The 24,734-nt window shown below is 40.9% G+C and overlaps 1 protein-coding gene across 5 annotated transcripts in view; it reads left to right on the top strand.

Annotated features, from left to right (window-relative positions):
- The window catches only part of PPCDC (phosphopantothenoylcysteine decarboxylase), a 58,037-nt gene that overhangs the window by 29,610 nt on the left and 3,693 nt on the right, over positions 1-24,734 (top strand). For 3 of the 5 annotated variants that reach the window (XM_051982221.1, XM_051982223.1, XM_051982222.1), the window contains exons 3-4: positions 20,597-20,692; positions 22,402-22,530. The exons of 1 other annotated variant lie outside the window; for it this stretch is intronic. In XM_051982221.1, the coding sequence (XP_051838181.1) occupies positions 20,597-20,692; positions 22,402-22,530 (225 nt within the window). The remainder of the gene's footprint in view (positions 1-20,596; positions 20,693-22,401; positions 22,531-24,734) is intronic. One more of the 5 variants, XM_051982224.1, reaches the window with a different exon arrangement.

The raw sequence follows: 24,734 nt of genomic DNA, 5'->3' as shown, positions 1-24,734 counted from the left end.
TTGGGGGGTCTCTTTCAAGGGGTGATCAGTGGATTCTTTCAATGGTTATTTTACTCTCTGGTTTTAGGATTCAGGGCAGTTTTTCTTGATGGTTTCTTGAAAGATGTTGTCTAGACTCTTTTTTATCATGGTTTTCAGTCACTTCTACTTGTTCAATTCTAATTTTTAGAGAATTGTTTTCTTCAGTTAGCTTTTTTATCTCCTTTTGCATCTGGCCAATTGAACTTTTAAATGAGTTGAAGTTGTCTTATTCATTGAATTTTTTTTTCCATTTCAGAATTCTGTTTTTCAAGGAGTTGTTTTTGTTGTTTTTCCTATTTCATTAAATCTATTTTGGAAAGAGTTATGTGCTTTTTCCATTTCACTCAATCTATTTTTAAAGAAGTTTTCTTCAGATAATTTCTGTTTCCTTTTCCAAATTCTCCTGCAAAGTTCTCAATTCTTTTCCCCCATTTTTCTTCTCTCTTTTAAGATCTTTTTTTGAATTCTTCCAAAGAAGCTTTGTGAGATGAAAACCAACACATTTCACCCTTTGGGATTTTACCTGGAGACGGTTTGCTTTTAGTGTCTTCAGTATTTGAGGTCTGTTCTTCACTGTCTCCATAAGTTATTTAGGGTCAGAGCTCTTTTTGCTTTTTTGCTCATTTTTATTAAAAGTTGAGGTTTGCTCTTAGGGTAAAGGGGAGATTATTCCAAGCTTCCTCTACAGGTGACAGTGTCTTCATGCTTCCCTAGGGCTGGTACTGCCAGCTTCCTTAAGTGCTGGGTGGATATGGCCAAGTCCTGCATTATTCTGAGGTTCAGGGGCTCACTATTTGCTTTTTATAGTTGCGTTGGAAGTCTCACAGCAAGTCTGCTGATCCATTGGCTTCTGAACCAGGACAGAGTAGCCAATGCTGTTGAATTTTGGCTAAGAGCCTCCCGGTAGATTCCCTCATCATGTGGAAGCTACTCTGCCCTGGTTCTTGAACTGAGCTTACCCATCTCTTCTCTCTCCCTCCATGCCCGATTGAAACAGACCTTTTCTGAAGTTCATTAAAAATGTTTTCTGGAAATTTTTAACACTCCACACTCCAAATAAATGTGGGTTCTGTCACTCTAAAACCAGTTCAGAAGCTTGATCTGGTGTTAGTCTCAGGGAAACTAGGAAGAGCTCAAAGACCTGTCTACTCTGCCCTCTTGTCTCCACTGGTAGTTTTATTAATAACCATACGTTCAACTACCATTTCTATCCAGATGATGACCAGATGATATATGCATCCCTAATCTTTTTACTGAGTGCCATTTCTGAATTACCAACTGATTTTTGAACATGTTTAATCTAATGTCTTATAGGCATCTTAAATTCGATTTGTCCTGAGTAGAACTCATTAACTTTTCCTCAAAAACTGTCCCTTTTCCTAACTTGCCTATTACTATTGAAGGCACCACCATCCTCCAGTCATTCCAGCTCAAAACCCTGGTGTCATCCTTAACTTCTCATTCTTATTCACTCCACATATCTAGTTTGTTACCAAATAATTTTTACCATCACACCATCTCTTCATATGATTCCCCTTCTCTCCACTCACAGAAGAACCACCACCCATGTACAAATTCCTCCTGTTTGACTTGGGCTGTTAACTTCTTCTTCTTCTTCTTCTTCTTTTTTTTTTTTAAATAATTATAACTTTTTATTGACAGAGCTCATGCTTGGGTAATTTTTTACAACATTATCCCTTGCACTCACTTCTGTTCCGACTTCTCCCCTCCCTCCCTCTACCCCCTTCTCCAGATGGCAAGCAGTCCTATACATGTTAAATATGTCACAGTATATTCTAGATACAATATATGTGTGCAGAACCGAACAGTTCTCTTGTTGCACAGGAAGAATTGGATTCAGAAGGTAAAAATAACCTGGGAAGAAAAACCAAAATGCAAACAGTTTACATTCATTTCCTAGTGTTCTTTCTTTGGGTGAAGCTGCTCTGTCCGTCGCGGATCACTTGAAACTGAATTAGATCTTCTTTTTGTCAAAGAAATCCACTTCCATGAGAATATATCCTCATACAGTATTGTTGTTGAAGTATATAATGATCTCCTGGTTCTTCTCATCTCACTCAGCATCAGTTCATGTAAGTCTCACCAAGCCTCTCTATATTCATCCTCCTGGTCATTCCTTACAGAACAATAATATTCCATAACATTCATATACCACAATTTACCCAGCCATTCTCCAATTGATGGGCATCCATTCAATTTCCAGTTTCTGGCCACTACAAACAAGGCTGCCACAAACATTTTGGCACATACAGGTCCCTTTCCCTTCTTTAGTGTCTCTTTGGGGTATAAGCCCCACTGGTAGCACTGCTGGATCAAAGGATATACACAGTTTGGTAACTTTTGGGGCATAGTTCCAAATTGCTTTCCAGAATGATTGGATTCATTCACAACTCCACCAGCAATGCATCAATGTTCCAGTTTTCCTGCATCCCCTCCAATTTTTGTCATTACTTTTTCCTGTCATCTTAGCCAATCTGACAGGTGTGTAGTGGTATCTCAGAGTTGTCTTAATTTGCATTTCTCTGAATGGGCTGTTAACTTCTAATTGGCCTCTCTGTTTCAATCCATCTTCCATTCAGCTGCCAAAGCAAGTTTACTGCAGTGCAGGTCTGATCATATTATTGATACCACATTCATTCAATCCCAATGGATGTTTCTTCTATCTCTAAGACCTGATATAAAATCCTCCCTTTTGACATTTGAAGTAATTTATAGGCTGGCCTTTTCTTGATTTTCCTGCTTTTTGCTTCTTCTCCTTCCCTCTGAATATTCTCCAATCCATCTACATTGGCCTCTTACTAGTCCTCACATATTCCATTTCCTAACTTTTTATTTGCTCTGCATTGGCTGGCATGTACTCCTTGAGACCACAAAATTCTAATCAACAGCAATGAGCAACTGAGGTATAAGCAATAATCGATTTCTTTAGGAAATTGGTGGTTTCTAAGCAGTCAAGATCCAAGACCTTCTTCATGGCCAAGGAGGCCTACTGCTTGAGGGTAGCCAATATTTATATAGCTTGAGAGCACACACTGAAAATAGGATGAAGTAGTAAAATTTTGTGATTGGTTAACACCAGAAGCAGGAGGAATTCTATTATTGCTGAGGGGCATAAACATTAACCATAACCCCTTTGTTAGCAGGCTTTTAAGTCATTAAATCCATGTCATTAACCACAGGTTTTTCTTGGAAAAGATATTTCACCTGCCACCTCAGCAGAGGTTTTCATAGGAAGTAAAACATGTGATATTTTGGTCAGCAGTATCCTAGGAAATAAGGAAGTGCTGGGCAAAAGGAAATGTCCCAAGGGAACATTTGATTCATAGGTCCAAGAGGGTTATTGGTGTTGCAGTAACAACCTTCAGGGTTAATGTAATATAATTCTTTATAAGAGTCATATATTTTATCTCATGATTTTCAGTGATATCACTAATATATAAGTAGTCATTTGGCCCTAATATATATATAACTCTTACTCTTACAATATAGTTATCAATCTCAGCTCTATTCAATCTAATATTAATCACTGATTCCCATAAAATTGCCATGAAATAAATAAATACTGATTAAATTGTGGAGCAGTATCAAAATTTTCTTCATGTCCTTCTTTCCCTCTCACTCCCAGCTTCTCTGGCTTTCTTTGAACTTCAGCTCAGATCTTACCTTCAACCTTTTCTATCCCTCTTTCCTCTCCTTCTCAGCTGCCTCTTTCTGATCTTGCCCTTTATTATGCTGGACATATTATACGTACATTGTTATTGGAACATTTGTTTCCACTTTTAGAATGAGTTCCTTGAAAGCAGAGACCACATTTTTTGCCTTTCTTTGCCAATAGTTGGCACCTAGTAAATTATAAATGCTGGGTGACTGACTGTCTGACCGACATTTTGATATACAAAGTACAAAAAACAAGATTGTGTATGAAACAAATGTTTTGTTACAGTTTTTTAAAATTAAGATTGTAGCAAAACTTTCCTGTTTTGAATTTCATTTATTTTTCTTCTGTATATTAAAAAAATATTTTATTGATGCCCTTTTCTTTCTCTTTTTTGGGGAATATATCTATTAGTACAGGCTAATTTAGTCCCTAGTTCCAATAGGCTCTTCCATCAAATAAATATAGTCAATAAGAAAAATTAATGTCTCACCCGCACCTATACAGCAACTCTTCCCCAGAAATTGGGAAGTATGCTTTATCATATGTGTGTGTGTATGTGTGTATAAATATATGTATATGTGTGTGTATACATATTTTATATGCATACATATATACATACATTCATACATATATATATATGTATATTCCTGTCCCATTAGCTATCAGACTTTTATCAAACATACCAAATTTTTTTTCTCAATGAAATATTTCTTATTTAATTATACTGATTTTCATTTTTATGTAGTTTGAAATTGCTCAATTGCCAGTTAGTGTGAACAATGAGTCCCATGATTAAAAGTTAAAGTTATGTAAAACATGGTAATTGGTTCTAACCCATTGGAAATATGCCACATGAATTTGAATAATGTGACCCTCCCTCACAGATTCATTATTTGTACTAATGGGAACTTTTGTAGTTAGGCCTTATACCTGTTTGGAACTTCTTGCCTAAACGGCAAATTCAATGGTTGAAATGTAATTTCTGCCAAACTCCCTTCTGGTATTCCTAGCCTTTTTGTTAAATAGAGTGACTTCCCCCCAATAATTGGTGTGCTTGTGTTTATCGAACACTGTTGTGCTATATTTGATTGCTTTGGGGCCTGTTCACTTCCGATTTATTTTGTCTCTAGATTGTAAATAGTTGTCTTTATATTGTCTCCCCCATTAGACTGTGAGCTTCTTGAGAACTGGGGCTAATTTTTTTTTTTTTTTCATTTCATTGAATCCCTAACTCTTAGCACAGTATCTGGCACATACCATGTTTCCCCGATAATAAGACACTGTCTTATGATTTTTTTTGGACAGAAAAACACCAGAGGGCTTATTTTCAGGGGAGGGCTTATTTTAATGAACATTGACAGCAATTTTAATAAACAGGTAAATGTGAACAAAAAAAAGTACCTTTATTCAATAACGATCATGTCATCTTCTTCAACAACATCATCATAAGTGTCCATACCCTGAATTCCGTCCTGGATGTCTTGCGCCTCTGTTTCCTTCAGAAGAAGTGGACCCAATCTGTCATGTCCGGCATTATAGCTCTCTTTAAATGAACATGTCTTGTCCAGGTAACCTGCTTGAAGTGCCTTGGCGACACAGCTGTCAGTAATTTTATCCCATGACTTCTTCACCCAAGTCACGACTTCTTACAGACAGGACTTCACAAAGTTTCCACGCTGATTTCTTTCCATTCTATTTCCAATGTAGTCATTGACTTCCATGCGCAAATGGTCCTTGAATGGCTTGTTTATTGCAATATCAAGGGTCTGGAGATAGGCATTCATTCCTGCAGGAATTATTACTTGATCTATTCTTCTCTCTGCAAGGAAGTTCTTCATTTCTTTAGCGCGGTGAGTGCTGGCTGAGTTCTTCTTTTATCCTCCATCATGCTCCTTTTATCCTCCATCATGCCCCCTCACTCCCGCTTACATACCAAGTTTTTATGTTGTCCTGCCTCAGCTCTCCTCCGCGGCACTGCTCTCAATGGCGCCAGCAAGCAAATCACTGGGGAAGAACAGGATGACACGCTCACTGCTGCAGCTCTGATTGGATGCAACTCGGAGCGTGGCATGCGTTTCACTGGGAGGGGGGAGGGGGAAGGAGAGACAGTGCATACAGAGGGTACCGTAATGTAGCGTGTAGCACCGGGGATCACCTTCACTACAGTAGCAATCTCAATAGGGCTTATTTTCGGGGGAGGGCTTATTTTAGAGGAATCTTGCACAGTAAGGGGAGGGCTTATTTTCGGGATAGGTCTTATTATCGGGGAAATACGGTAGCAGGCAGGCATTTAATAAATATTTATTGACTTAGTGATTTTCAGGTTTTTTTATTGGTACTAAATTTTTGCATCTATGTTTGATTTTTTTTTTTTTGCACACTTGATATATACTTTTCTTCTTTTAACCATAGTCTGCAAGCATAAGAAAATACAGCCCATGTTTATATCTCTTGTTTCTTACTTGGATGTTCATATCAGGGGTATATGGTATATACATGGAGGACTGACACCTTTGAATCAGGGCTTGCCAAGCTTATTTCAGGCTGTTCATTTACTGTGGGTGTCCATCTTCACCCAGCTCTCATCTGTGGACCAAGAAACACAGCAGCCTCATCCAATAAACTATCAGGGCAAATGGGCTAAATCAGGATGAGAGTAACTGATGGGCCTCAAACTTGTCATTGAGTTAAGGAGGTATCTATCCCAAGCATGAGAAGGCTTTCCCTGGAAGGATGGATAAGTGAGAATAGTTTGTTCCAACATCCATTAAGATGGCTGAACCAGTAGCTGTGGAGATTCTCTCATTTTCCAATTTTTTTGCCACCACAAAAGAGTAGCTATAAATATTATGGCCATGAATTTTTGTTTTGCGTATGGATTACTCTGTGGGCATTTTCTTCCTTCCTTTCCTTTTACAGTTTAGAATCCTCTCAGTCAAACTGAAGAAATTTCAAGTGATGTGTTTTCGTTGTCCTTATTGGGAGCACAGCATAATGCAGCCTCAAGAGTCTCTAATGTCTTTGCCTTAAGTTGTGATTCAGAATTGAAATCCCATTTTCTGTCACTATCTTCTTGATCAAAATCTTTATCTTTTCTGAATTCACTTTCCAACTTCATTTCTTTTCCAAGTTGCATAGCTTTAGTCAGCAGAAACAGTGGCAACACCACCTATGTTACCATAGTCTTCTTCAACTTTTGGCACAGGATATGAAACTTTTAGCATCTTTTGAGGTTCCCTTTAATGGTGGAATTTGTTCCTACATGCAAATAGGTCTGGCAAATCTAAGAGGTCTTTCAGTTATATCTTGGATACATGCTTTGCAAGAGAGCAGATCTCTCCTCTTTTTGGTCAGATTGACAGTTGCCTCTGTGCCCTCTCATGAAGGAACCACTAATAACTAGTGATTGCCTTTTCTTCCTTTGACCATTATTGAATGATCTCTCACTAAGAGACACCTGTGACTAGACATCCTCATCCCTTAGAATACAAGAAACTGCGTCCTTCTGAAATGATCCAACTCCCTTTTACAGGAAGCCCTCCATACCATACCACAGGACACCTTATGCCTTCTTTATGTCACGCCCTTCTACCCTCTGACCTCCCAATTTGAGTTAGAGTCCTCTCTCTCCTTGGGGTCTTTTCTTCTTTGTTTCCTCCTTGAAACACTTCTCTTTAAAGGAGCATCTCATTTTATTTGATAAAATGAAGAATAAGAGACTGTTCCTTTAGCCTCTTCTGCCTGCCCTCCCCTAAGGAGATTTGCTGATACTCGATGTGAATGTAAATGTCTCTCAATGGGGCAAAAGCAAAACCCTGCACTTTCTGCCAGGTCATTACAAAATGTCCTTTGCTCTCAGACTTGCTTGAAATCTGATGTGGAGTTCTTACACATCTTTTTGGTAATGATCTTGGCTGGCTCACTATAATAGAGGCAGTCTGCTCAGCTGCCTTAACTTGGCAGGTAGCACATCTCTGTTGTGCCCCAAATCAAACAGGAGGAGAACCAGACGCAGGTATTCCCCATTTTGTGTTTCCCTGCCACCGATCTCTTTCCAAGTCTTTCTTAGCTTTGAGGTTTTCTGTCCCCACTTGAGAGAGAGGAGAAAGTATGTGTTAACGTAGGACAGACTTCTCATCTATCTTCTAATGGGACAAGACAAAGTTACCCTTAATTGGGGAATTAGCACTCTGATTTCCCAGATGGATCCCAATGAGTGACTTTTGTAGATGGCGCTACCTTACCTCAGCAAACACCAAGGGATAAAATCTTAGATTAAACTTTAAGGAACTCTTTCCTCTTAAATTGTTTACATCTGAATGAACAGGTGTTCTTTGTGAGCTGCTCCTGGCCTTGGCAATACTCTTGTGGCCAGAGATAACTGGAACTGCAGAAACAGAGAAGCTGGGAAAGGGGCTTTTAAAAAAATGGCTAGTCATTCCTGCAGAACAAGAGAAAAACACTCAGAGCCTAGAAAAGCATTTGTTAAGAGCAGCTGGGCACAAAGCCCTTCGAGTGAGAGCGGAAGAAGCTCTGGTTGCATAGAGTTGTTTTTGATTGCTGTTTGTTCCAGATCAAGGTGCCACCTGCTTGCCATGGTGCACTTGTTGCTGAGGCTGGCAAGAATCTTTCAGACCCCAGTTAGCGGCTTGTCCCTGGCAGCAGGAGCGTCTGTGGAGATCACACTTCTGCTGTAGTTTCTCAAGGAGAAGCTTTGCAGAAATGCCTCAACCAAGTACCCAGTGCAGCAGTCCCCTGGCCAGCTGTGACTCTGCAACCTCATGTTCCCCTTCTCTGTTGTAGCACCATCTGCATTGCCCAGCAGGAGCCAAACAGGGAGGCCCAAGTTAAAGTTATAGGCCTGGTTACACGCCATTTTGGGTGAATGGGGCTATACTGGCACTGAGTTAGGAGGGTTGTGTAATGAGCTGTATGACTCTGGACAAGTCACTTAACTACTGTCTGCCTCATTTCCTCTTTTGTAAAATGAGAATAATAATAATACCCATGTTCCAAATTTCTTGTGAGGCTCAAATAAGGTAATATTTTAAAAGTATGTGTGTATATATGTATATAAAGTTTATATAAATATTGATAGCTATTATTTTGACTTCTGTGTTTTCCCTTGTGTTTTAGAGGGATTGGAGGAGAGTCAACAGTGCATTGTATTTAATTGAGAGGAACCTCACTGGCTCCAGAAAAATTGTTATGTAGATTATTCTACTTCCTATCTTTAGACGAGGGATTCTTAACATGGATCCATGAACTTATTTTAAAAAATATTTTGATAACTATGTTTCAGCATGATTGGTTTCCTTTATAATTATTAAGTATTATGTCTTATGCTTTTAAAAACATTCTTCTGAAAATAAAAGCATTCTTCTAAGAAGAGGTCCATAAGATTATCCAAGCTACTGAAGGCACTCATAACACAAAACAGATTAAGAATCTTGCTCATATTGCTTGGTGCCTATTAAGAACTTAATAAATGATTTATCTATTTATCTTGGTCTTTACTTCTTCCAGGGATACCTAGAAGTAAATGGGAGCTCTCCCAGGCAAGTCATTCCTTGCTTTAACCTAATGGTTAAAAACTTACTGGTAAAGTTAGCAATCATGGAGTGTTGAAGGAAAGGACTTTCCAGGAAACCAATTATGTTGGAGATGATACAGTTCAAACTCAGTCCAAACCACTTTTTAAATGCCTCCTATAAACCAGACATTGTGCTAACAGTGGAAGGTGACTACAAAGGAAATTGAAAAGTGGAAGGGCAGAGGGCCATGGGATGAGAAGAAGGTGCCTGGCAAGGGGAAGAGGAGACAGGACAGAGTTCCAGAGAAATACAGAAGCAGTGCAGCTGTGAGAAATGGGGAGAAGATTGGATTGGACCCCCTCTTTAAGGGAAGGCCCTGCCGTCCAGGCAGAAAGGCAAAAGGGATTGAGTTGATGTGAATACTAGACAGATTCATTCCCTCAGGAGAATGAGATTTCCCACTGATAGTGCTTTGTGACAGCCCTTTGGCACAAGAGTATCTCTCCTGGGAGGATATAATATTTTCTTGCAAATCCTTGCTTTCTATGACTGAGCTCCCAGTATTACCCTCTGCCAGAAAGGTACAGCTCCCAATAGGAGAATCCTTGTGTGGGTATCCTATGTATGTCTAAAGTAAGGCCTGTGGATCAGTCAGAGACATCAGGGAAAACCATCCTCAGAGTTTGTATGTAAGAGAGTGAGAGTCAGTTCAACACAAACTTTTATTGGCAAGCAGTGGGGAAGAAGGGGAAGGGGAAAAAAAAGAAGGGGCCCTAACATATAACCCCCACACACAGAATACAATTCACATAAGGGCAACGCTGCTAAGTTGAGGGTCACAGAGACCCAGGTACATTCAGATGGGAAGGGGGTTCAAAGGTGCTCTTTTGAAAGTGAACTGTGTCTATCCTGACTTTGGTGGCCACCTGGTACTGGCCACCTTGCGTGCCATGGTTCAGAGTACATGAGATTTTGGGGGTACATAGGTGCAGGGAGAAAAGCAAGCTAACTGAGAAATATAGTATTTTTGGATAAACCCTTAAAATACCCCAACTGTAGGGGTAGGAGGATAGGATAAGGAGAGAATAGAGGGAAGTTCCCTATTTTACAAGACCTAGGAAACTCAAGTAACTTGTTTAAATCATACAATGAGGTCAGGGCTAGGAGGAATCTCAAAGATTCTCTATTCGAACCTCTTTAGCAGTGGTTCTCAAACTCTTTTTCTCAGTATCTTTACAGTATTAACAACTATTGAGAATATGTCCAAAGAGTTTCTGTTTATATGGGTTACATAATAAATATTTATCATAAATAGAAAAAAAACCTGATTTTGAATTTGTAGACCCTCTGAAAGGATTTCAATTTCTTCATCTGAAAATTGTCTGCTCATATCCTTTGACCATTTATCAACTGGAGAATTTAACCCAGATTTCTTGTCTTTCAGACCACTGAGGGGCATGGTAGGAGTCATGTTAGGGGAAGAAATGCTTCTGTTGTGATTCTTGAATCAGAAACTTTTAGGGGTGTGATCCCATCATGGGGAGTGTGCTGGGAGGTTGCTCGGTGGACCATCCATCCCTGAGCCCTCCCTTCAGATTTCTAAGCTTGCTACTTCCTCCCCCCAAGTATACATGTTCCCAGCATGTCATGGAGCTGGCAGCCTGTGCCCTGTGTCACTGTACCAGGTCTCTGGATCTGGATTTCATTCTAGGTTCCATGTGGCTACCTAAGCTTGCCTCAGCAACTTATACTCCTGAGGCTCAAGGTATTATTCATTTTTTCTCTCTTGCTCCAAAAATCATGTTAGCATTTTCTTTTCAACATAAGCTTTCATTTCTTCTGGATGCAGTGAACGCTGTAATGTAGCAGGTCGTTCTTCTCAAGTTACACTTCTGCGGTTTTTAAGACTTGTTCTGCTTTGCTTTATATTTTGTAATGATCCCAGTTAAAAACTGTTTTCTTTTTCTTTTCCTTCCTTCCTTCCCCCTCCTCCTCTTCCTCCTTCTCTTTCTCTTCCTTCTCCTCTTCCTCCTTCTCTCTCTCTCTCTCTCTCTCTCTCTCTCTCTCTCTCTCTCTCTCTCTCTCTTCCCCCCTCTCTCTTTCCCCTCTCTCCCTCCCTCTCCCCTCCCTCTCTTTCTGCCTCCCTCCCTGCCTGCCTCCCTTCCTCTTTCCTTTTTTGTCAACATCTCTTTTGCTTTGTTCAAAATAAAGAGGAAAGTTGCTTCCTTGAAAGGCAGGGAGTCATGGAGGTTTACTGGCTGGTGGAAGGTAGAAGTCAAAAGTTCAAATTTTGGGGTGCAGATGCATTCCATTCAATTTACTCTCTACAGCCTCTGTAATCTGCATCAGAAGCAAGCCAGAAACAAAGATGGACATATCACTCCAGACTTAATTTCTGTTTCCTCTTCCAGAGTCTCAAGGGTCTTTCATTTCCTGTGATATGATGACTGACTCTAGCTTACCAGGGTGAGGGTGATTAGACCTGGAAATTGATCTCATGAAAGAATTTTTCACAAAAGAAAGTCAAAAATGTTAAAAAATAAAAATAAAAATAAAACTGTATTCCCATAAATGTAGGGGACAAGGCAGAAGAGTAACAAATTCTCCTAGAGCTCAACAGTTCATATGAAACAGTGCCATTAAAACACACACAGACACACACACAGAGTTGTTTTTAACATTGCTCAGTAGTCTGGGGCAGCAGACATGGCATAACCTAGAATTCTGTCAATTAAATCTTAGCCTTTTTTTCAATGCCAGGGACCCCCTTTGGCAGTTTGGGGAAGGCCATGGACCCTTTTTCACAGTAATGCTTTTAAATAATTGAAGGAAATGCTAGATTTCAGTTAGAAATTAGTGAAAACATGTCATTTTTTCTCATCCTAGTTCATGGACCCCTGAAATCTATGGGGGTCTGTGGACCCGTGGTTAAGAGCACCAGGCCTAAAATGTTTGTGGCAGCTTTTTTTGTAGTGGCTAGAAACTGGAAAATGAATCCATCAATTGGAGAATGGTTGGGTAAATTGTGGTATATGAATGTTGTGGAATATTATTGTTTTATAAGAAATGACCAGCAGGATGAATACAGAGAGGCCTGGAGAGACTTACATGAACTGATGCTGAGTGAAATGAGCAGAACCAAGAGATCATTATATACTTCAACAATGATAATGTATGAGGATGTATTCTGATGGAAGTGGATTTCTTCGACAAACAGAAAATCTAACAGTTCCAATTGACCAGTGAGGGACAGAACCAGTTATAGCCAAAGAAGGAACACTGGGAAATGAGTGTAAACTGTTTGCATTTTTGTAGCAAAAATAGTAGTAGCAGTGCTACTACTGGGCTTATATCCCAAAGAGATCTTAAAGATTCTGATTATTTTTACCTTCTGAATTCAGTTCTTACTGTGTTATAAGAGAACTGTTCGGTTCTGCACACATTCATTGTATCTAGGATATATTATAACAAATTTAACATGTATAAGACTGCTTGCCATCTAGGGAAACAGGTGGAGGGAGGGAAGGGAAAAGTCGGAACAGAAGTGAATGCAAGGGATAATGTTGTAAAAAATTACTCATGCATATGTACTGTCAATAAAAAGTTATTAAAAAAAAAAAAAAAGAGCACCAGGCCTAAAGGAGCAGAATCACTCATCAGAAAAAACTGTGATATTCTCATAGGTACTTCCTCCACTTTCGTTTAGTCCCCTTCCCACCTCGGTAAAAAGTTCACAGTGTGAACAAGTGCAGCCAACAAAATTAATCAGCACCATGGAGATGAACCTTTAGTAATTAGTAAGGCTCCAAGTCTATTGCAAGGCCTGTGCCCAAAGCTCTTCTGCTGCATAGATTCTGGTAGAATGAACTCTTATGAATCCTTCAAATCAAGGTAGATTTGTGGTACCTTTTAGTGGGAGAATTTAAACCACATGTGACTGCTAGTCCTGTGTTCCATGGACTTTGCCCAATGCTCCATGAATGTTGTAAAGAACAAAACAATCAAACAAAAAAAGCCACATATGGACCTCACTTTCAAGGAAGCAGCAGTTTATTTAAGACTGATTTTGATGAAATTGAACAGAATCTAGCTTGATTTAATACTTAGTTTTAATTATAGAATCTTTTTTTTAAATAACTTTTTATTGACAGAACCCATGCCAGGGTAATTTTTTACATTATCCTTTGTACCCCTGACTGTCAGAAGGCTACCAGATGATGAGATTTTTGGTCCTAGCAACTGAGGAAATCCCCTGCTAAGACCTGGGGCTGCCTCATCCCTCAGCTTCTCTAAGCCTCCTTTTCTTCACTTATAAAAGGAGGTTTTCAGCAGTGTTGGATGAATCTTCAGTGAGGATGAATCTCCACCAAAGGCAGTTACTGAATTATTTAACTTGAAAAGGCTACCAGCCAAGACTAAAATGGAGGGACAGTTGAGTTGGTGGGTGATTTTTTTTTTCAAAGATGTCTGTGAACTGAATGCAGCCTCTGAAGCTGACATGGACAAACTATGGATCTGTTCTCTGCTGCTTGTGCTAATTTTGGCCTGACAACACCAAGAAAGTCCAGGGGCTCCAGCAGCCAGCACCACAGCATTGGTACCTAGAACCACTGGTCCCAGCGCTTCGAGAAGTTGTGAGTGCTATGGATAAGTTCGCTTCCCTTGGCAGATCCTTTCCAAGGATGTCCACAAGGATAATGAGATTCCCACAGGCATTGCCAGAGCTAGCTCAGTGGTGGGAGGAAGGTGTGGGAGAGGAGAGGCATCAGACTGACCAAACTGAAGGCCTGCAGAGCCGTTGGGCTGACCTCAGTGTTTGGGCCTGTGAAACCCGGACAGTCAGCCAGCACCGTGCCGGAAACCAAATCGGTTCCATTTGAATTGTCCTAGGAAGATTCTGAAGGTCGCCTGGCAGGGATAGGTACCAGACACAAGGGCCTTTCTTAAACTAAATTGCCGAGTATTCAGGTGGTGCTGCAGAGAGCGCTACTCCCATGGGCTGGCCCCATTGTTCAAATGTCCAGTGTCTAAAAGACAGAGAACTTGTACAAGTGCTCACATGGCGGTTGGGAGAAGTGATACAAAGACACTTTCAAGGTCTCTCTGAAGGATCTCGGAACTGATTGCACAACGTGGGAGCCACTGACAAGGGACCCCCTCCCCACCCCCTGCAAGAAATGCCTGCATTATAGAATTGTAATAGCTCAAAAGAAAAGTGAGATGTGCAAGTTTAGAGACATTTCCACTCCAAATGTTCATATGGACTATTTGTGCCCAATTGTAGCAGAGCCTTCCGAGATCGTATTGTTCTGGTTTGTCCCAGTTGGACATAATGTATCTTGACTCTAACATAGTGAGGTCGTTTTGAACCTCTTCAAGAAAGAAGGACTATAACCAACCATTTATAAAATGAAGATTCTGTTTATCATCCTTTATCAAGTATCTCTTAATGTACCAAGCACCTGTGCTGGGCCCTGAGGATTTCAAGAGAAGGATGGGAACAAGCTTTGCTTTCACGTAGTTTACATTCTGGGGGAGGGGAGTGGCAATACCACACAGACACAAATAAGTCAATAAGAAATAGGTACAAATTAAATTAAAAGTAATTTTAGAGGCTGGGACGTGATAGAGAGCAGTAGCTCTGCCTCTTTAATGTCTAGAAGATTGAATATTACCCCCTTCCCCTCAATTTTTTTTCACACTGTTAATTTGCATGGCAAATCTTTTTTTGTTAGGTAGCTTGAAGACAAGCTTTAGCTTTCCATGTCTTAATTCTATGTCACTTTCAGCTCACTTGCCAGGAAGATCCCTGGCATAGCAGGTGGAGAACCATCCTGTAAGTCAGGATCTGGGTCTGCTTTTGACAAATGCCAGTAGTGTGACTATAGGCAAGTCATTAACTGTCCAGTGCCATAGGTAACTAAGACCATAAGGTACAGAAAAGCTGCTGTTCTAGATCTTTGAAAGGGATTTCCATACTGAGAGTACCCAAAAAAACTGTACTTCTGTATAGAAAATAAAGAAAACTGACAGAAACTTTAATAGATTTATTACAATACTTTAACCTCACATTGCCACTGATTTGTTAAACATTTCTACCAAAATGTTTCATTAGAATCTCAAACTCAGCATGTCCAGTGGTTCTTTTTAAATCTCTGAGTCTGTTTCTTATCCAAACTTTCCTATTTCTGTTGAGAATAATCAGTTGAATTACAAACCTTAGAATTATTCTAACTATTCTCACTTCTTATTACCTCCCTTACCCCATCCCAATATGCAAGCTTTTTTTTTGGTGACAAATAAATATAGTCTGGCAAGATAAATCAATCAATATGTTGGCTGTAGTTAAAAATGTGTCATTCTGCATCTCTGTCAATTCTTTGCTAAGGACTGGGTAATATGTTTCTTTATCAGTGTTCTGGAGTGATTGTTGATCTTGTATTAATCAGAGTTCTGAAGTCTTTCCAAATTGGTTTCCTTTATCTTGCTGTAGTCATTGTGCAAATTATTTTGGTTTTTCTCATTTCATACAAATGTACCCTGATTTCTCTGAGTCTGTCATATTTGTCCTTTCTTGAGGCAGAGTAATATCCCTTTACTTTCATATACCATAACAGCCACTCCCCTAATGATGAGCAAACACTTTGTTTCCAGTTCTTTGGTACAACGCATTATGCAGACATAAATGATTTTGTACAGGTGGGACTTGCTCCTTTGTCTTTTATTTCTTTGTTATATATACCTAGTTGTGGTATTGTCAGGTCAAAATTTAGTGAAATTTCTTTCAAATTACTTTCCAGAATGATCAGACCATCCTAATGCTAATTCTCTTTCAGACTACATTGATTTGTGTGTATATAAAAGCTTTTCAATTTTGTAAATGTAAATTTTGTTCAGTATAATAAAAATGTTAATTAAATATATCTCATATTCATTCTCTCTATGGTTATAAGAATTATCCCCTTTCCTTCTCTTCAAATTTATATTTAGGTCGTATATCAATTAGGAGCTTATTTTGGCATATGATGTGAATACTGCTCTATACCAATTTTCTGCCGGACTGCTTTCCAGTTTTCCCAGCAGATTTTGGCATATATAGAGTCCTTACTAATTAATTCAGTTTCTTGTGTTTACAATATTGCTATGTTCAGTTGCAATAGGTGACCCATTTACTAACTCGTTAATGAACTTTTCCATATTTTTAAATCAGTACTAAATAGTTTTGATGAATACTGATTTCTACTATAGCTTGAGATCTATTCTTGCAAGTATCTCTGTAAATTAACATAGGCAAGTAGTGTTGTTTTTATTTTGTTATTTTGGTCCAAAACATGAACAACTATTGTTTTTCCAGTTATTTCCTGAATTGGATGTTCTATTATCTACCTTGAACTCAGCATGTTCAAAACTGTTATTGTTTGTCTTCATTTGCATTTCTCTAATCAATAGTGATTTGGAGCATTTTTCATGTAAATATAAATGGATTTGATTTCTGAAAATTGTTCGTTTGTATCCTTTGATCATTTATCAATTAGGGAATGACTTATATTCTTATACATTTGACAAAGTTCTCTATATATTTTAGAAATGAGGTCTTTTGAACTCACTGTTGGTCTCCCCAAACTTTACCCTTTTCCTAATTTCCTTATTACTCTTGAGGTCACCTCCATCCTCTTGGTCACCCTAGCTCTCAATCCAGGTATCCTTCTTGATTCCTTATTCCTTCTTGCTGCCCATATTCAATCAATTTCTCAATTCTGCTGATACTACTTTCTTAGTATCTCTTGTGTAAATTCCCTTCTCTTTTCTGATAGTGTGAGCATCCTGATGCAGGCTCCTCATTGCTCTATACCTGGACTATTCTAACAGCCTTCTGCTTGGTCTGCCTGCCTCACATCTCTCCCCACCCACCCCAATTCAGTCCATCCTCCACTTAGCTACCAAAATGATCTTCCTATGGGTCTGACTGCGGCACTTGCTTACTAAGTAAATGTCAGTGGCTTGCCATTACCCCAAGAATCAAATTTCAATTCCTCTGTTTGGCTTTTAAAGCCCTTTCCACCTTTCAACTTTATATCTTTCTCCTTCCCAGATACTCTGCAGCCCAGTGACTTCCTTTCTTCTCCTCCTTTCTCCACTCTGTCTGTCCTCCTGCTTGTGTTTGGACTTACCTCCCTGTTGTGTTTCTTTTTCTTCTTTTAAAATAAGTAGAATAGTTCTCTCTGGGAGAGAGGTGCAGGTTTCTCGGGGAGGTTTTCTTGGAGGCAGCTTTAGTATCAGTTGAAATTGTAATAATCACCTCAAAACGCAGCCAGGTGATAAAAGTTCAGATCTTTTATTGTCTCTAATATATCCCGGTTAGCTTAGAGCCCTCGGAATATCTCCAAATCCAAGGGTTTTGTCCTTCAGCCTCTGCCTCTGCTTTCTTCAGCCTCCAGCCAGCTCCACTCGTCATGTAATTCTGTGAAATCTCGACTCGTAGCTTCTTCCTCTGAAAACTACTTCTGCCACCAGCCAGCCAAGTGGGAAAATATTCTCTCTTGCTTCGGAGAGAGGGCTTCTGGCGTAATTCCGCTGAAATCTGACCAAGAGCCTCTGTCTGTTTCTTTTATACAAGAGGGAGGAATTGTGGGATGTGAGAGAGAGGGATTATGGGTTTTCTCCCATAGTGCTCTCTGGCCCTAAGAGCTTCAAGGGAGGTGTGAATTCACAAAGTTACAAAGTTTACTTTGTGAATCTGGCATACTTGTGAACTCCGGTGAGTAAAGGTGTAAACACAAGCATTGTATTATTTAGTTCTACTTAGTACCTTGTTTCAGATTCTGGCCCAAAACATTTTCTTGTAAGATCAGATCAACTCTAATTAGTTAGCAGTTTGTAAAGATTCCAACATCTCCCCTCATATCTAGTGCTGTCAGACCCCAGCTAGAAGCCCATCTTCTGCAAGGAGCCTTTCCTGATCCCCCGACTGCTGATCCTTCCTTCTCAGTTTTCCCCCACCATATCTTGTCCATAGTTGGCATGTTGTCTTCCCTGATAAAGTCTCAGGGAGATTCTGAGCTGCTTGTGAACAGGAACTTTTTTTGTTTTTCTTTGTTTCTCCAGGACTTAGGACAGTTCCTGGCATATAAGGAGTTCTTTAAAGGATGTTTTGTGTTTGGGTTCATATAAATCCCGAATATATCTTTATAGGTATTCTCTACTGTTCTTTCCATTTACATTATTATAGTCATTGTGTCTTACTTTGCTTCAGTTCATATCTTCCCATACCTCTCTATATTTTTCTCATTCATCATTTCTCACAACATAGTAATGTTCTATTACATTTGTAGTACTATGTTAATTTAGCCATTCCCTAATTAATGGACATCAATATTGTTTTCAATTCTTTACTATACAAGAAATATTGCTATAAGAGCATTATATCTATGGAACTTTTCTTTTTATCTTTGACCTCCTTTGGCCATATGCCTAGCAGTGAGATTGCTAGGTCAAAGCCACCTTCTTGGCAGAAATTCAAATTCCTTTCTAGAATGTTTGGGCCAATTCACAGCCAAGAGCAGTGTATTAGTGTCCTCATCCTACCCTAACTCTTAGACAGCTTTGATTATTCCTGAGTTCGTTGCCAAAGGGATACTTGTGGAAAGTGACACCTCAGGCTTGTTTTGATTTGCATTTCTCTTATTAGTGATTTGGAACAATTTTCTTATAACTATTTATAATTTGTAATTCTTTGAAGAACTTTTATTCATGTCCTTTGACTACTTATTGAGGGAAATCGCTCTTGACTTCATACATTTGTGTTAGATTCCACTACACTTTGGCTATCCAAAAGATTTAAAAGAGATAGTTGATACAAAGATTATTTTTTTCTGAGTTGACAGCTTTCCTTCTTATCCTAATTGATTTTGTTCATGCAAAAGCTTTTCAGTCTCATGTGATCAAACTTCCCTGTTTTGTTCTTGGTTATCAGGAAGGGCATATTTCTTTTTGAAATGGGTTTTTAATGATATCTTTTGCTTTGTTACCTACATTTCCCTCTATATCTCTGCTTTTTATCCCGTTCCAATAGGACTATCCTTTAAACAAAGATTAAAAAGGGAAAAAAGGGTTCAATAAAACCAATTTATATCTTTAAAAAAAGTCTGATGTTATATGCAGTGTTTTATACCCATGGGCTCCCATCTCTGCAAAGGAACAGGGGGGATATCTTTTCATATCTCTTTAGAGCTAAGCTTGTCTTTTATGATACTATACTACTCAGTTTCCATAATTTTCTTGTTTTTTCAACTTACATTATTGTAGTCATTGTGGATATTGTTTTCTTACTTTATTTACTTTATCAGTTTATATGTCTCTCCAGACTTTTCTGAATACATCACATTTATTGTTTCTTGCCACATAGTAATTGATTATATTCATGTACCATTGTTTAGTTGTTCTCTAATAGATGAGCTTCTACTTTCTTTCCAGGGTTTTTTTGGGTTTTGTTTTTGTTTTTGCTACCACAAAGAGTACTTCCTATAAATATTTTTGTGTCTATGGGACCTTTTTTTTCTTTATCTTTGACTTCCTTGGGGTTTATGCTTAGCAGTAGAATATCATTTTAATCAATTTTTTTACATAATTCCAAATTGCTTTCCAGAATAATTGAATCTTTTCACAATCCCACCAGTAGTACATTTGTACTTATCTTTCCACAACTCTTCTACCACTGCATTTCAAAGAGGGACAAAATCTTAATATTGTCTGCTAGGTATGTTCTGCTTCTGGGAAATAGGATAGACAGTAGTCTCAGAGATGAGGCCCCTGCCTTATTCTGTGGGCCCAACCATCTCCATCTCTCTCTCTCTCTCTGTAAGGGTTAAGAGATTTGCTGAGGATCACACAGCTAGTAAGTGTCTGAGACTGTATTTGAACTCAAGTTCAGGGTTGGTGCTGCCTAAGTGCCCTGCTGTTGTACCTTTTGAGGAACTGCTTGCTTTTCTTAGTGCAGCTCTCTCTTCATCTCCTTGCTTCTGCTTCTCTACCTCCCTCTGTTAATGTCATGGGCTGCTGCAGACTTATATACACCAGGAACCTAGTGACTCATTCCTAAATAGCTCAGCAATCCTACCCACTCAATTTCCTTCTGATGGGGAACTGAAACCACAGACACCTGGTGGGGTCTGACTTTTTGGGCAAGGAAGGAAGTGCTGTGCAAACATGAGAAATGCACTGATGGGGTGTAGAGAAAGCGTTCTTGAGGTGTTGGGGCTAGAGAAAACCTGGTTTTCAGCCTGCAACCCCTCTTGGACCTTCAGACTTTTGAGTAACTATTTTCTTTTCTCTCTTCATTCTTTCTCTTTTTTTCCACTGACAGTTGGAAGTATCGGTGGTGACCACGGAGAGAGCCAAACATTTCTACAAGTCTTGCGATGTTCCTGTCACCATCTATAGTGATGCTGACGAGTGGGAGGTCAGTGCTTTGGGACTCTGGGCCTAGACTCCTTTCCATTTCTGTCCCTTTCCCTCCACAACCATTCTCCTGGCCTCTGCCACGCACCAGAAGGGAAGGTCCAGACATGTGGCAGTGGTCAGAACCTCTCATGCAAAAGAAACATGGAAACTATTTCCAGCAGCTGAAAACCCAGAAATCACTCTCTGTTTCCAGGTACAGGGTCTTTGCCCCTGGCCTGAGACTGAGGCCCTTTATCCTTATCTTGGTTGTTGAAAGCACCAAGGAGCTCAATTTGTGCTCTTTGTCCACATCACTTAGAACTGTCTTCACTATCATGAGCCTATCCAATTATTTCCCCCATCCCGCTTTCAGGATTCTAATGTTATGCCATAATTTCCTTTGATTGTTCTACCTCAGTTTCCCTTAATTGTTCTATCTCAATTTCCCTGAATTGTTCTGCTTGGTTGCAACATTCCCACTCCTAACCATTAATACTGATATAACTTAGGGCTAGCTACTCTAAGGTTATAAACTGTGAATGTCTAATCAAGATAAGGAGAAAGACCTTCTATCTTAGACATCTTGACTCCAGCCCTTGCCAACTTATCAGAATGTCCAGTGCTCACTCTGCCTCCCCCATCCTGTCATTGTTCTTCCTAATCACTAAACCCTATAAAGAATCTCTGGGACCCCACATTCGATACTGGATACTTGGAGACGAGAATCCGATCCAGTCACTTAATCAAACTCTCCAATAAGTTATTTTAACTCTGTAATCTCTATTTTGCCTCAGTTTCTCCAGCATTACACTAATATCCTGCAGCAGGGAATTCCACAGTCTGATTCATCAGTCATAAAGTATCTAGGCTGTAGGCAGCTCTGCCAGTAGTTTTTAAAATCTTTAAACCCAGAAAAATTCCACTTGGTTCACAAAATATGCAGTTGCCTCATTGAACAGGGTTCTGGGCCTTCCTTCCCTTGTCCTTGGGTTCTCTTTTTCTTTTTCTGCTTCCAGTGGCTCAGAGAACTAAGCACCTTAAACCAGCAGATTTGGAGCTCCCCACGGAGGGCAGGAAGTATTTTGTTTTTTCTTTTGCCTTTGCCATTTACCACACTAGCACATGAATAATGTAAATCCAAGATTGAATGGAAGCCTCAGGTACCTTTTATCAAAGGAAATAACATAATTCTGTTTCTTCAAGAATAAAAACAGAATTTGAGGAACTAGAAAGGTGGGGTAAAGCCCTTTTGGGTTCCCAGCCCATCTCTTTAAGGCAATGCTTCTTAAGCTTTTTTTCCTCTGAGGTCCTTTGGCAGGTAGTCTGGGGAAGCTCGAGCCTTTCTCAGAATGAAGTTTGTTGCCTGTGTTTGTAATTAAAGGGAATGCTAAATTTTAGTTTGCAGTAAGTGAAAACAAAGGTAATTTTCCCCCATCTGAGTCCTCAGAGGTCTTCTCCAGGTGAAGCACATGTGCTCTAAGGCTTCTGGTGCCCCTGCCTCTGTAGACACTGGATCAGCCCACCCCCCACAAAGGAACGGTCAGGGGATGTCTATCTGGTCCAGGCTTGTGTCCTTCTGGTGCAGCTGTCAAAGACTTCCTGTGTGTGATTGTGAAGGCAGCTGCCCTGCACATGGGCACAGATGGGAGCTCCCTGAGGTTGGGTTCTTTCTGCCCATCGCGGGGCCTTCGCCCGGCAGAGTTTGAGTAAGCATGTGCTTCTTTTCAGATGTGGAAGAGTCTCTCTGACCCCGTCCTGCACATTGACCTTCGGAGATGGGCGGACATGCTGGTAGTCGCCCCTCTTGATGCCAACACGCTGGGAAAGGTGGCCAGCGGCATCTGTGACAATTTGTTGGTGAGTGACCCACTGTGCCCGCCTTTCTGTTGTTGGCAGCGGCACCCTGTGGTGTGGGGCCTTCACCACTTTCTGCCAGGCCCTGAGGGTCCGTGACTGGGGGCGCCTCTTGCCTCATGTCCCCTTGTGTCCAGGAAGATAAATAGACTAACTGCTGATGAGCAGATATGCCCACAGCATGGTACTGCTTAAAGGCATCTTATGGGTCCCACTGTCCTTGTCCTTTTCTCCTTGCTCTGTTCTGGGCTGTCTGGGACTTCCTCTTCCTTTTCCTTCTTCTTCCTCCTCTCATCTTGCTCATCTTACAGAACTTTCCTTGACATGCCATTTCATTGTTTTTTTTAAGCCCAGAGCATCCTGTCTCTTTCAGGGTGAAAGTACAGGGGCCATCAATGGTCTGATCCAGTTGTTGACTTGTTCTGTTCCCGACCTGGGCCGGTTTCCCACCCTGAGGGAGCCCGGAGGTTTTCCCTCCCTGAGAGTTCTCCATATTGGCGCCAGCCTTGGTGTGGGAGCCGGCGCAGCCCCCCTGCCTGACAGCTAGGAGAGAAGCGTGGGCAGCCTGGCCCGGCCATTTTCTTCTTGCTTCTCTTCTCTCCAGCCTCTGGCTCCTCCTTTATCTCCGCTTGATTGAGGTCTGAAAAAACTTGTGAGAGATCAGATAAGGGCGCTTACTTCCTCTCAGCGCTTACTCAACTGCTGTCTCTAGATTGAAGCTTTCGCCACCGGACTGTGGTCACACAGAGCCAGCTTGGCACGGTAGAAAGGGGAAGGAAGGAAAGAGAGGGGCTGCTGATGAATGTGGGCGTGGGGAGCAAGGCAAAGACATGCCCGTTTCAGGAAGTAAGAGTTGTTCAGAGGAACTGCTGTCCTGGAAAGACTTCCCTGGCGTTCTTAGGCAGCGCTGCCCCCAGGAGGGGCAGGCTGGGCAGGACTCGGTCAAGCGCTGGAGGCCCCCTCGTTAGGGGTGGGGGCCGGGCGGGCAAGCTCCTTTGTCTGTGAATTGGCCCACGTGGCCTCAGAGCTTCCCTCCAACTTTGGTAGTGTGTGAAAAAGTCCCAGGATGCAGCGAGAATCGTCTAGGATGGCTTAGGTTCATCGAGCCCCATATTTTGGTAAGGGGATCAGACCCTTTGCCCACAGATTGTTTCCATACCCCTCAATCTCCTCATTTACATTAGTAGTAATGAGTTCTTTCCATGTCACTTATATAAATTAATCGAAATCCTTAGTGAGTGACTCCCTCAGGGTCACTGTGAAGGCAGGGCCTTCTCCCTGAACTAGCCCGCACGGTGCCTCACATTTGGGGAGAGGAAGTATTCAGAATGTGATGTGGTGGGGGGGGAGTCTCCTGCCTTTCCGCCCTCTGTGATCATGAGACATGTTTAGATCTGGGGGCCTCTGGTCTAACAGAGAGAGAGTAGGGAAAGCAGATGCTCAGGCTTGTCCAGGAGTGGTGTGGGCTGAGCAGCTGCTCCTAAAGCTGGGTCGTCCCATCGGATGGAAAGGATTGTACAGGCCCACAGGCTGGTTCTGCACAAGGAGCTTGGCTGGGAGCCAAGAGGAAATGCAACTGAAACTGTCAGTTGTTTTATTGGTGGAGACAAGTGGGAAATTCTGGTGTTTGAGCTGGCTTTTCAGGCAGGCTTCCATAGGTGGTAGTTCTCTCCCTTCTTGTGGGTGGAACCTTGGAGTTCCAAGAGCAGGACCAGGGATCAGAGTGCGCCTGATCTTCATCCTCTGAATAAAATCTCCCATTCTCTGGCTGCAGCTCCTGGCAGGACTTCCTCCTTATCATGTCACAGTTAGCCTTCCTGTCAGGGACTAGGGTTTGTAGACTACAGTATTCCACTATGGCACCTGAAGTCAGGACTGAAGGAGGAAAGAATGAACCTGGACCACTACCTGGACAGGGGAGCATTCTCTTCTTCAGAGAGACCCTCCTCTCCAGGTCACAGAATCCAGGTCACAGGGACAGAATCATCTTGTCCAGTCCATAGAGTAGTGATATCCTCTGCTGCAGGATCCTCCAACACATAGGCGCCCAGTCACATTCAATTAAAAGCTCCTTGAGAGAGGGACTCTTTTTGTATCCCCAGCACTTAGCACAGTGTCTGATAAGGAAGGACTTAATAAATGGTATTTGACTTGGCAGTGGCCCTATAGGGAATCACCTTATGTGGTGCAGTGGACAGAATGTGTTG

The sequence above is a fragment of the Antechinus flavipes genome, chromosome 2, assembly GCF_016432865.1.
Source record: "Antechinus flavipes isolate AdamAnt ecotype Samford, QLD, Australia chromosome 2, AdamAnt_v2, whole genome shotgun sequence".
Taxonomy (NCBI): Eukaryota; Metazoa; Chordata; class Mammalia; order Dasyuromorphia; family Dasyuridae; genus Antechinus; species Antechinus flavipes.
The sequence above is the reverse complement of the archived record's forward strand: the minus strand, read 5'-3'. Positions and strand labels throughout refer to the sequence as shown.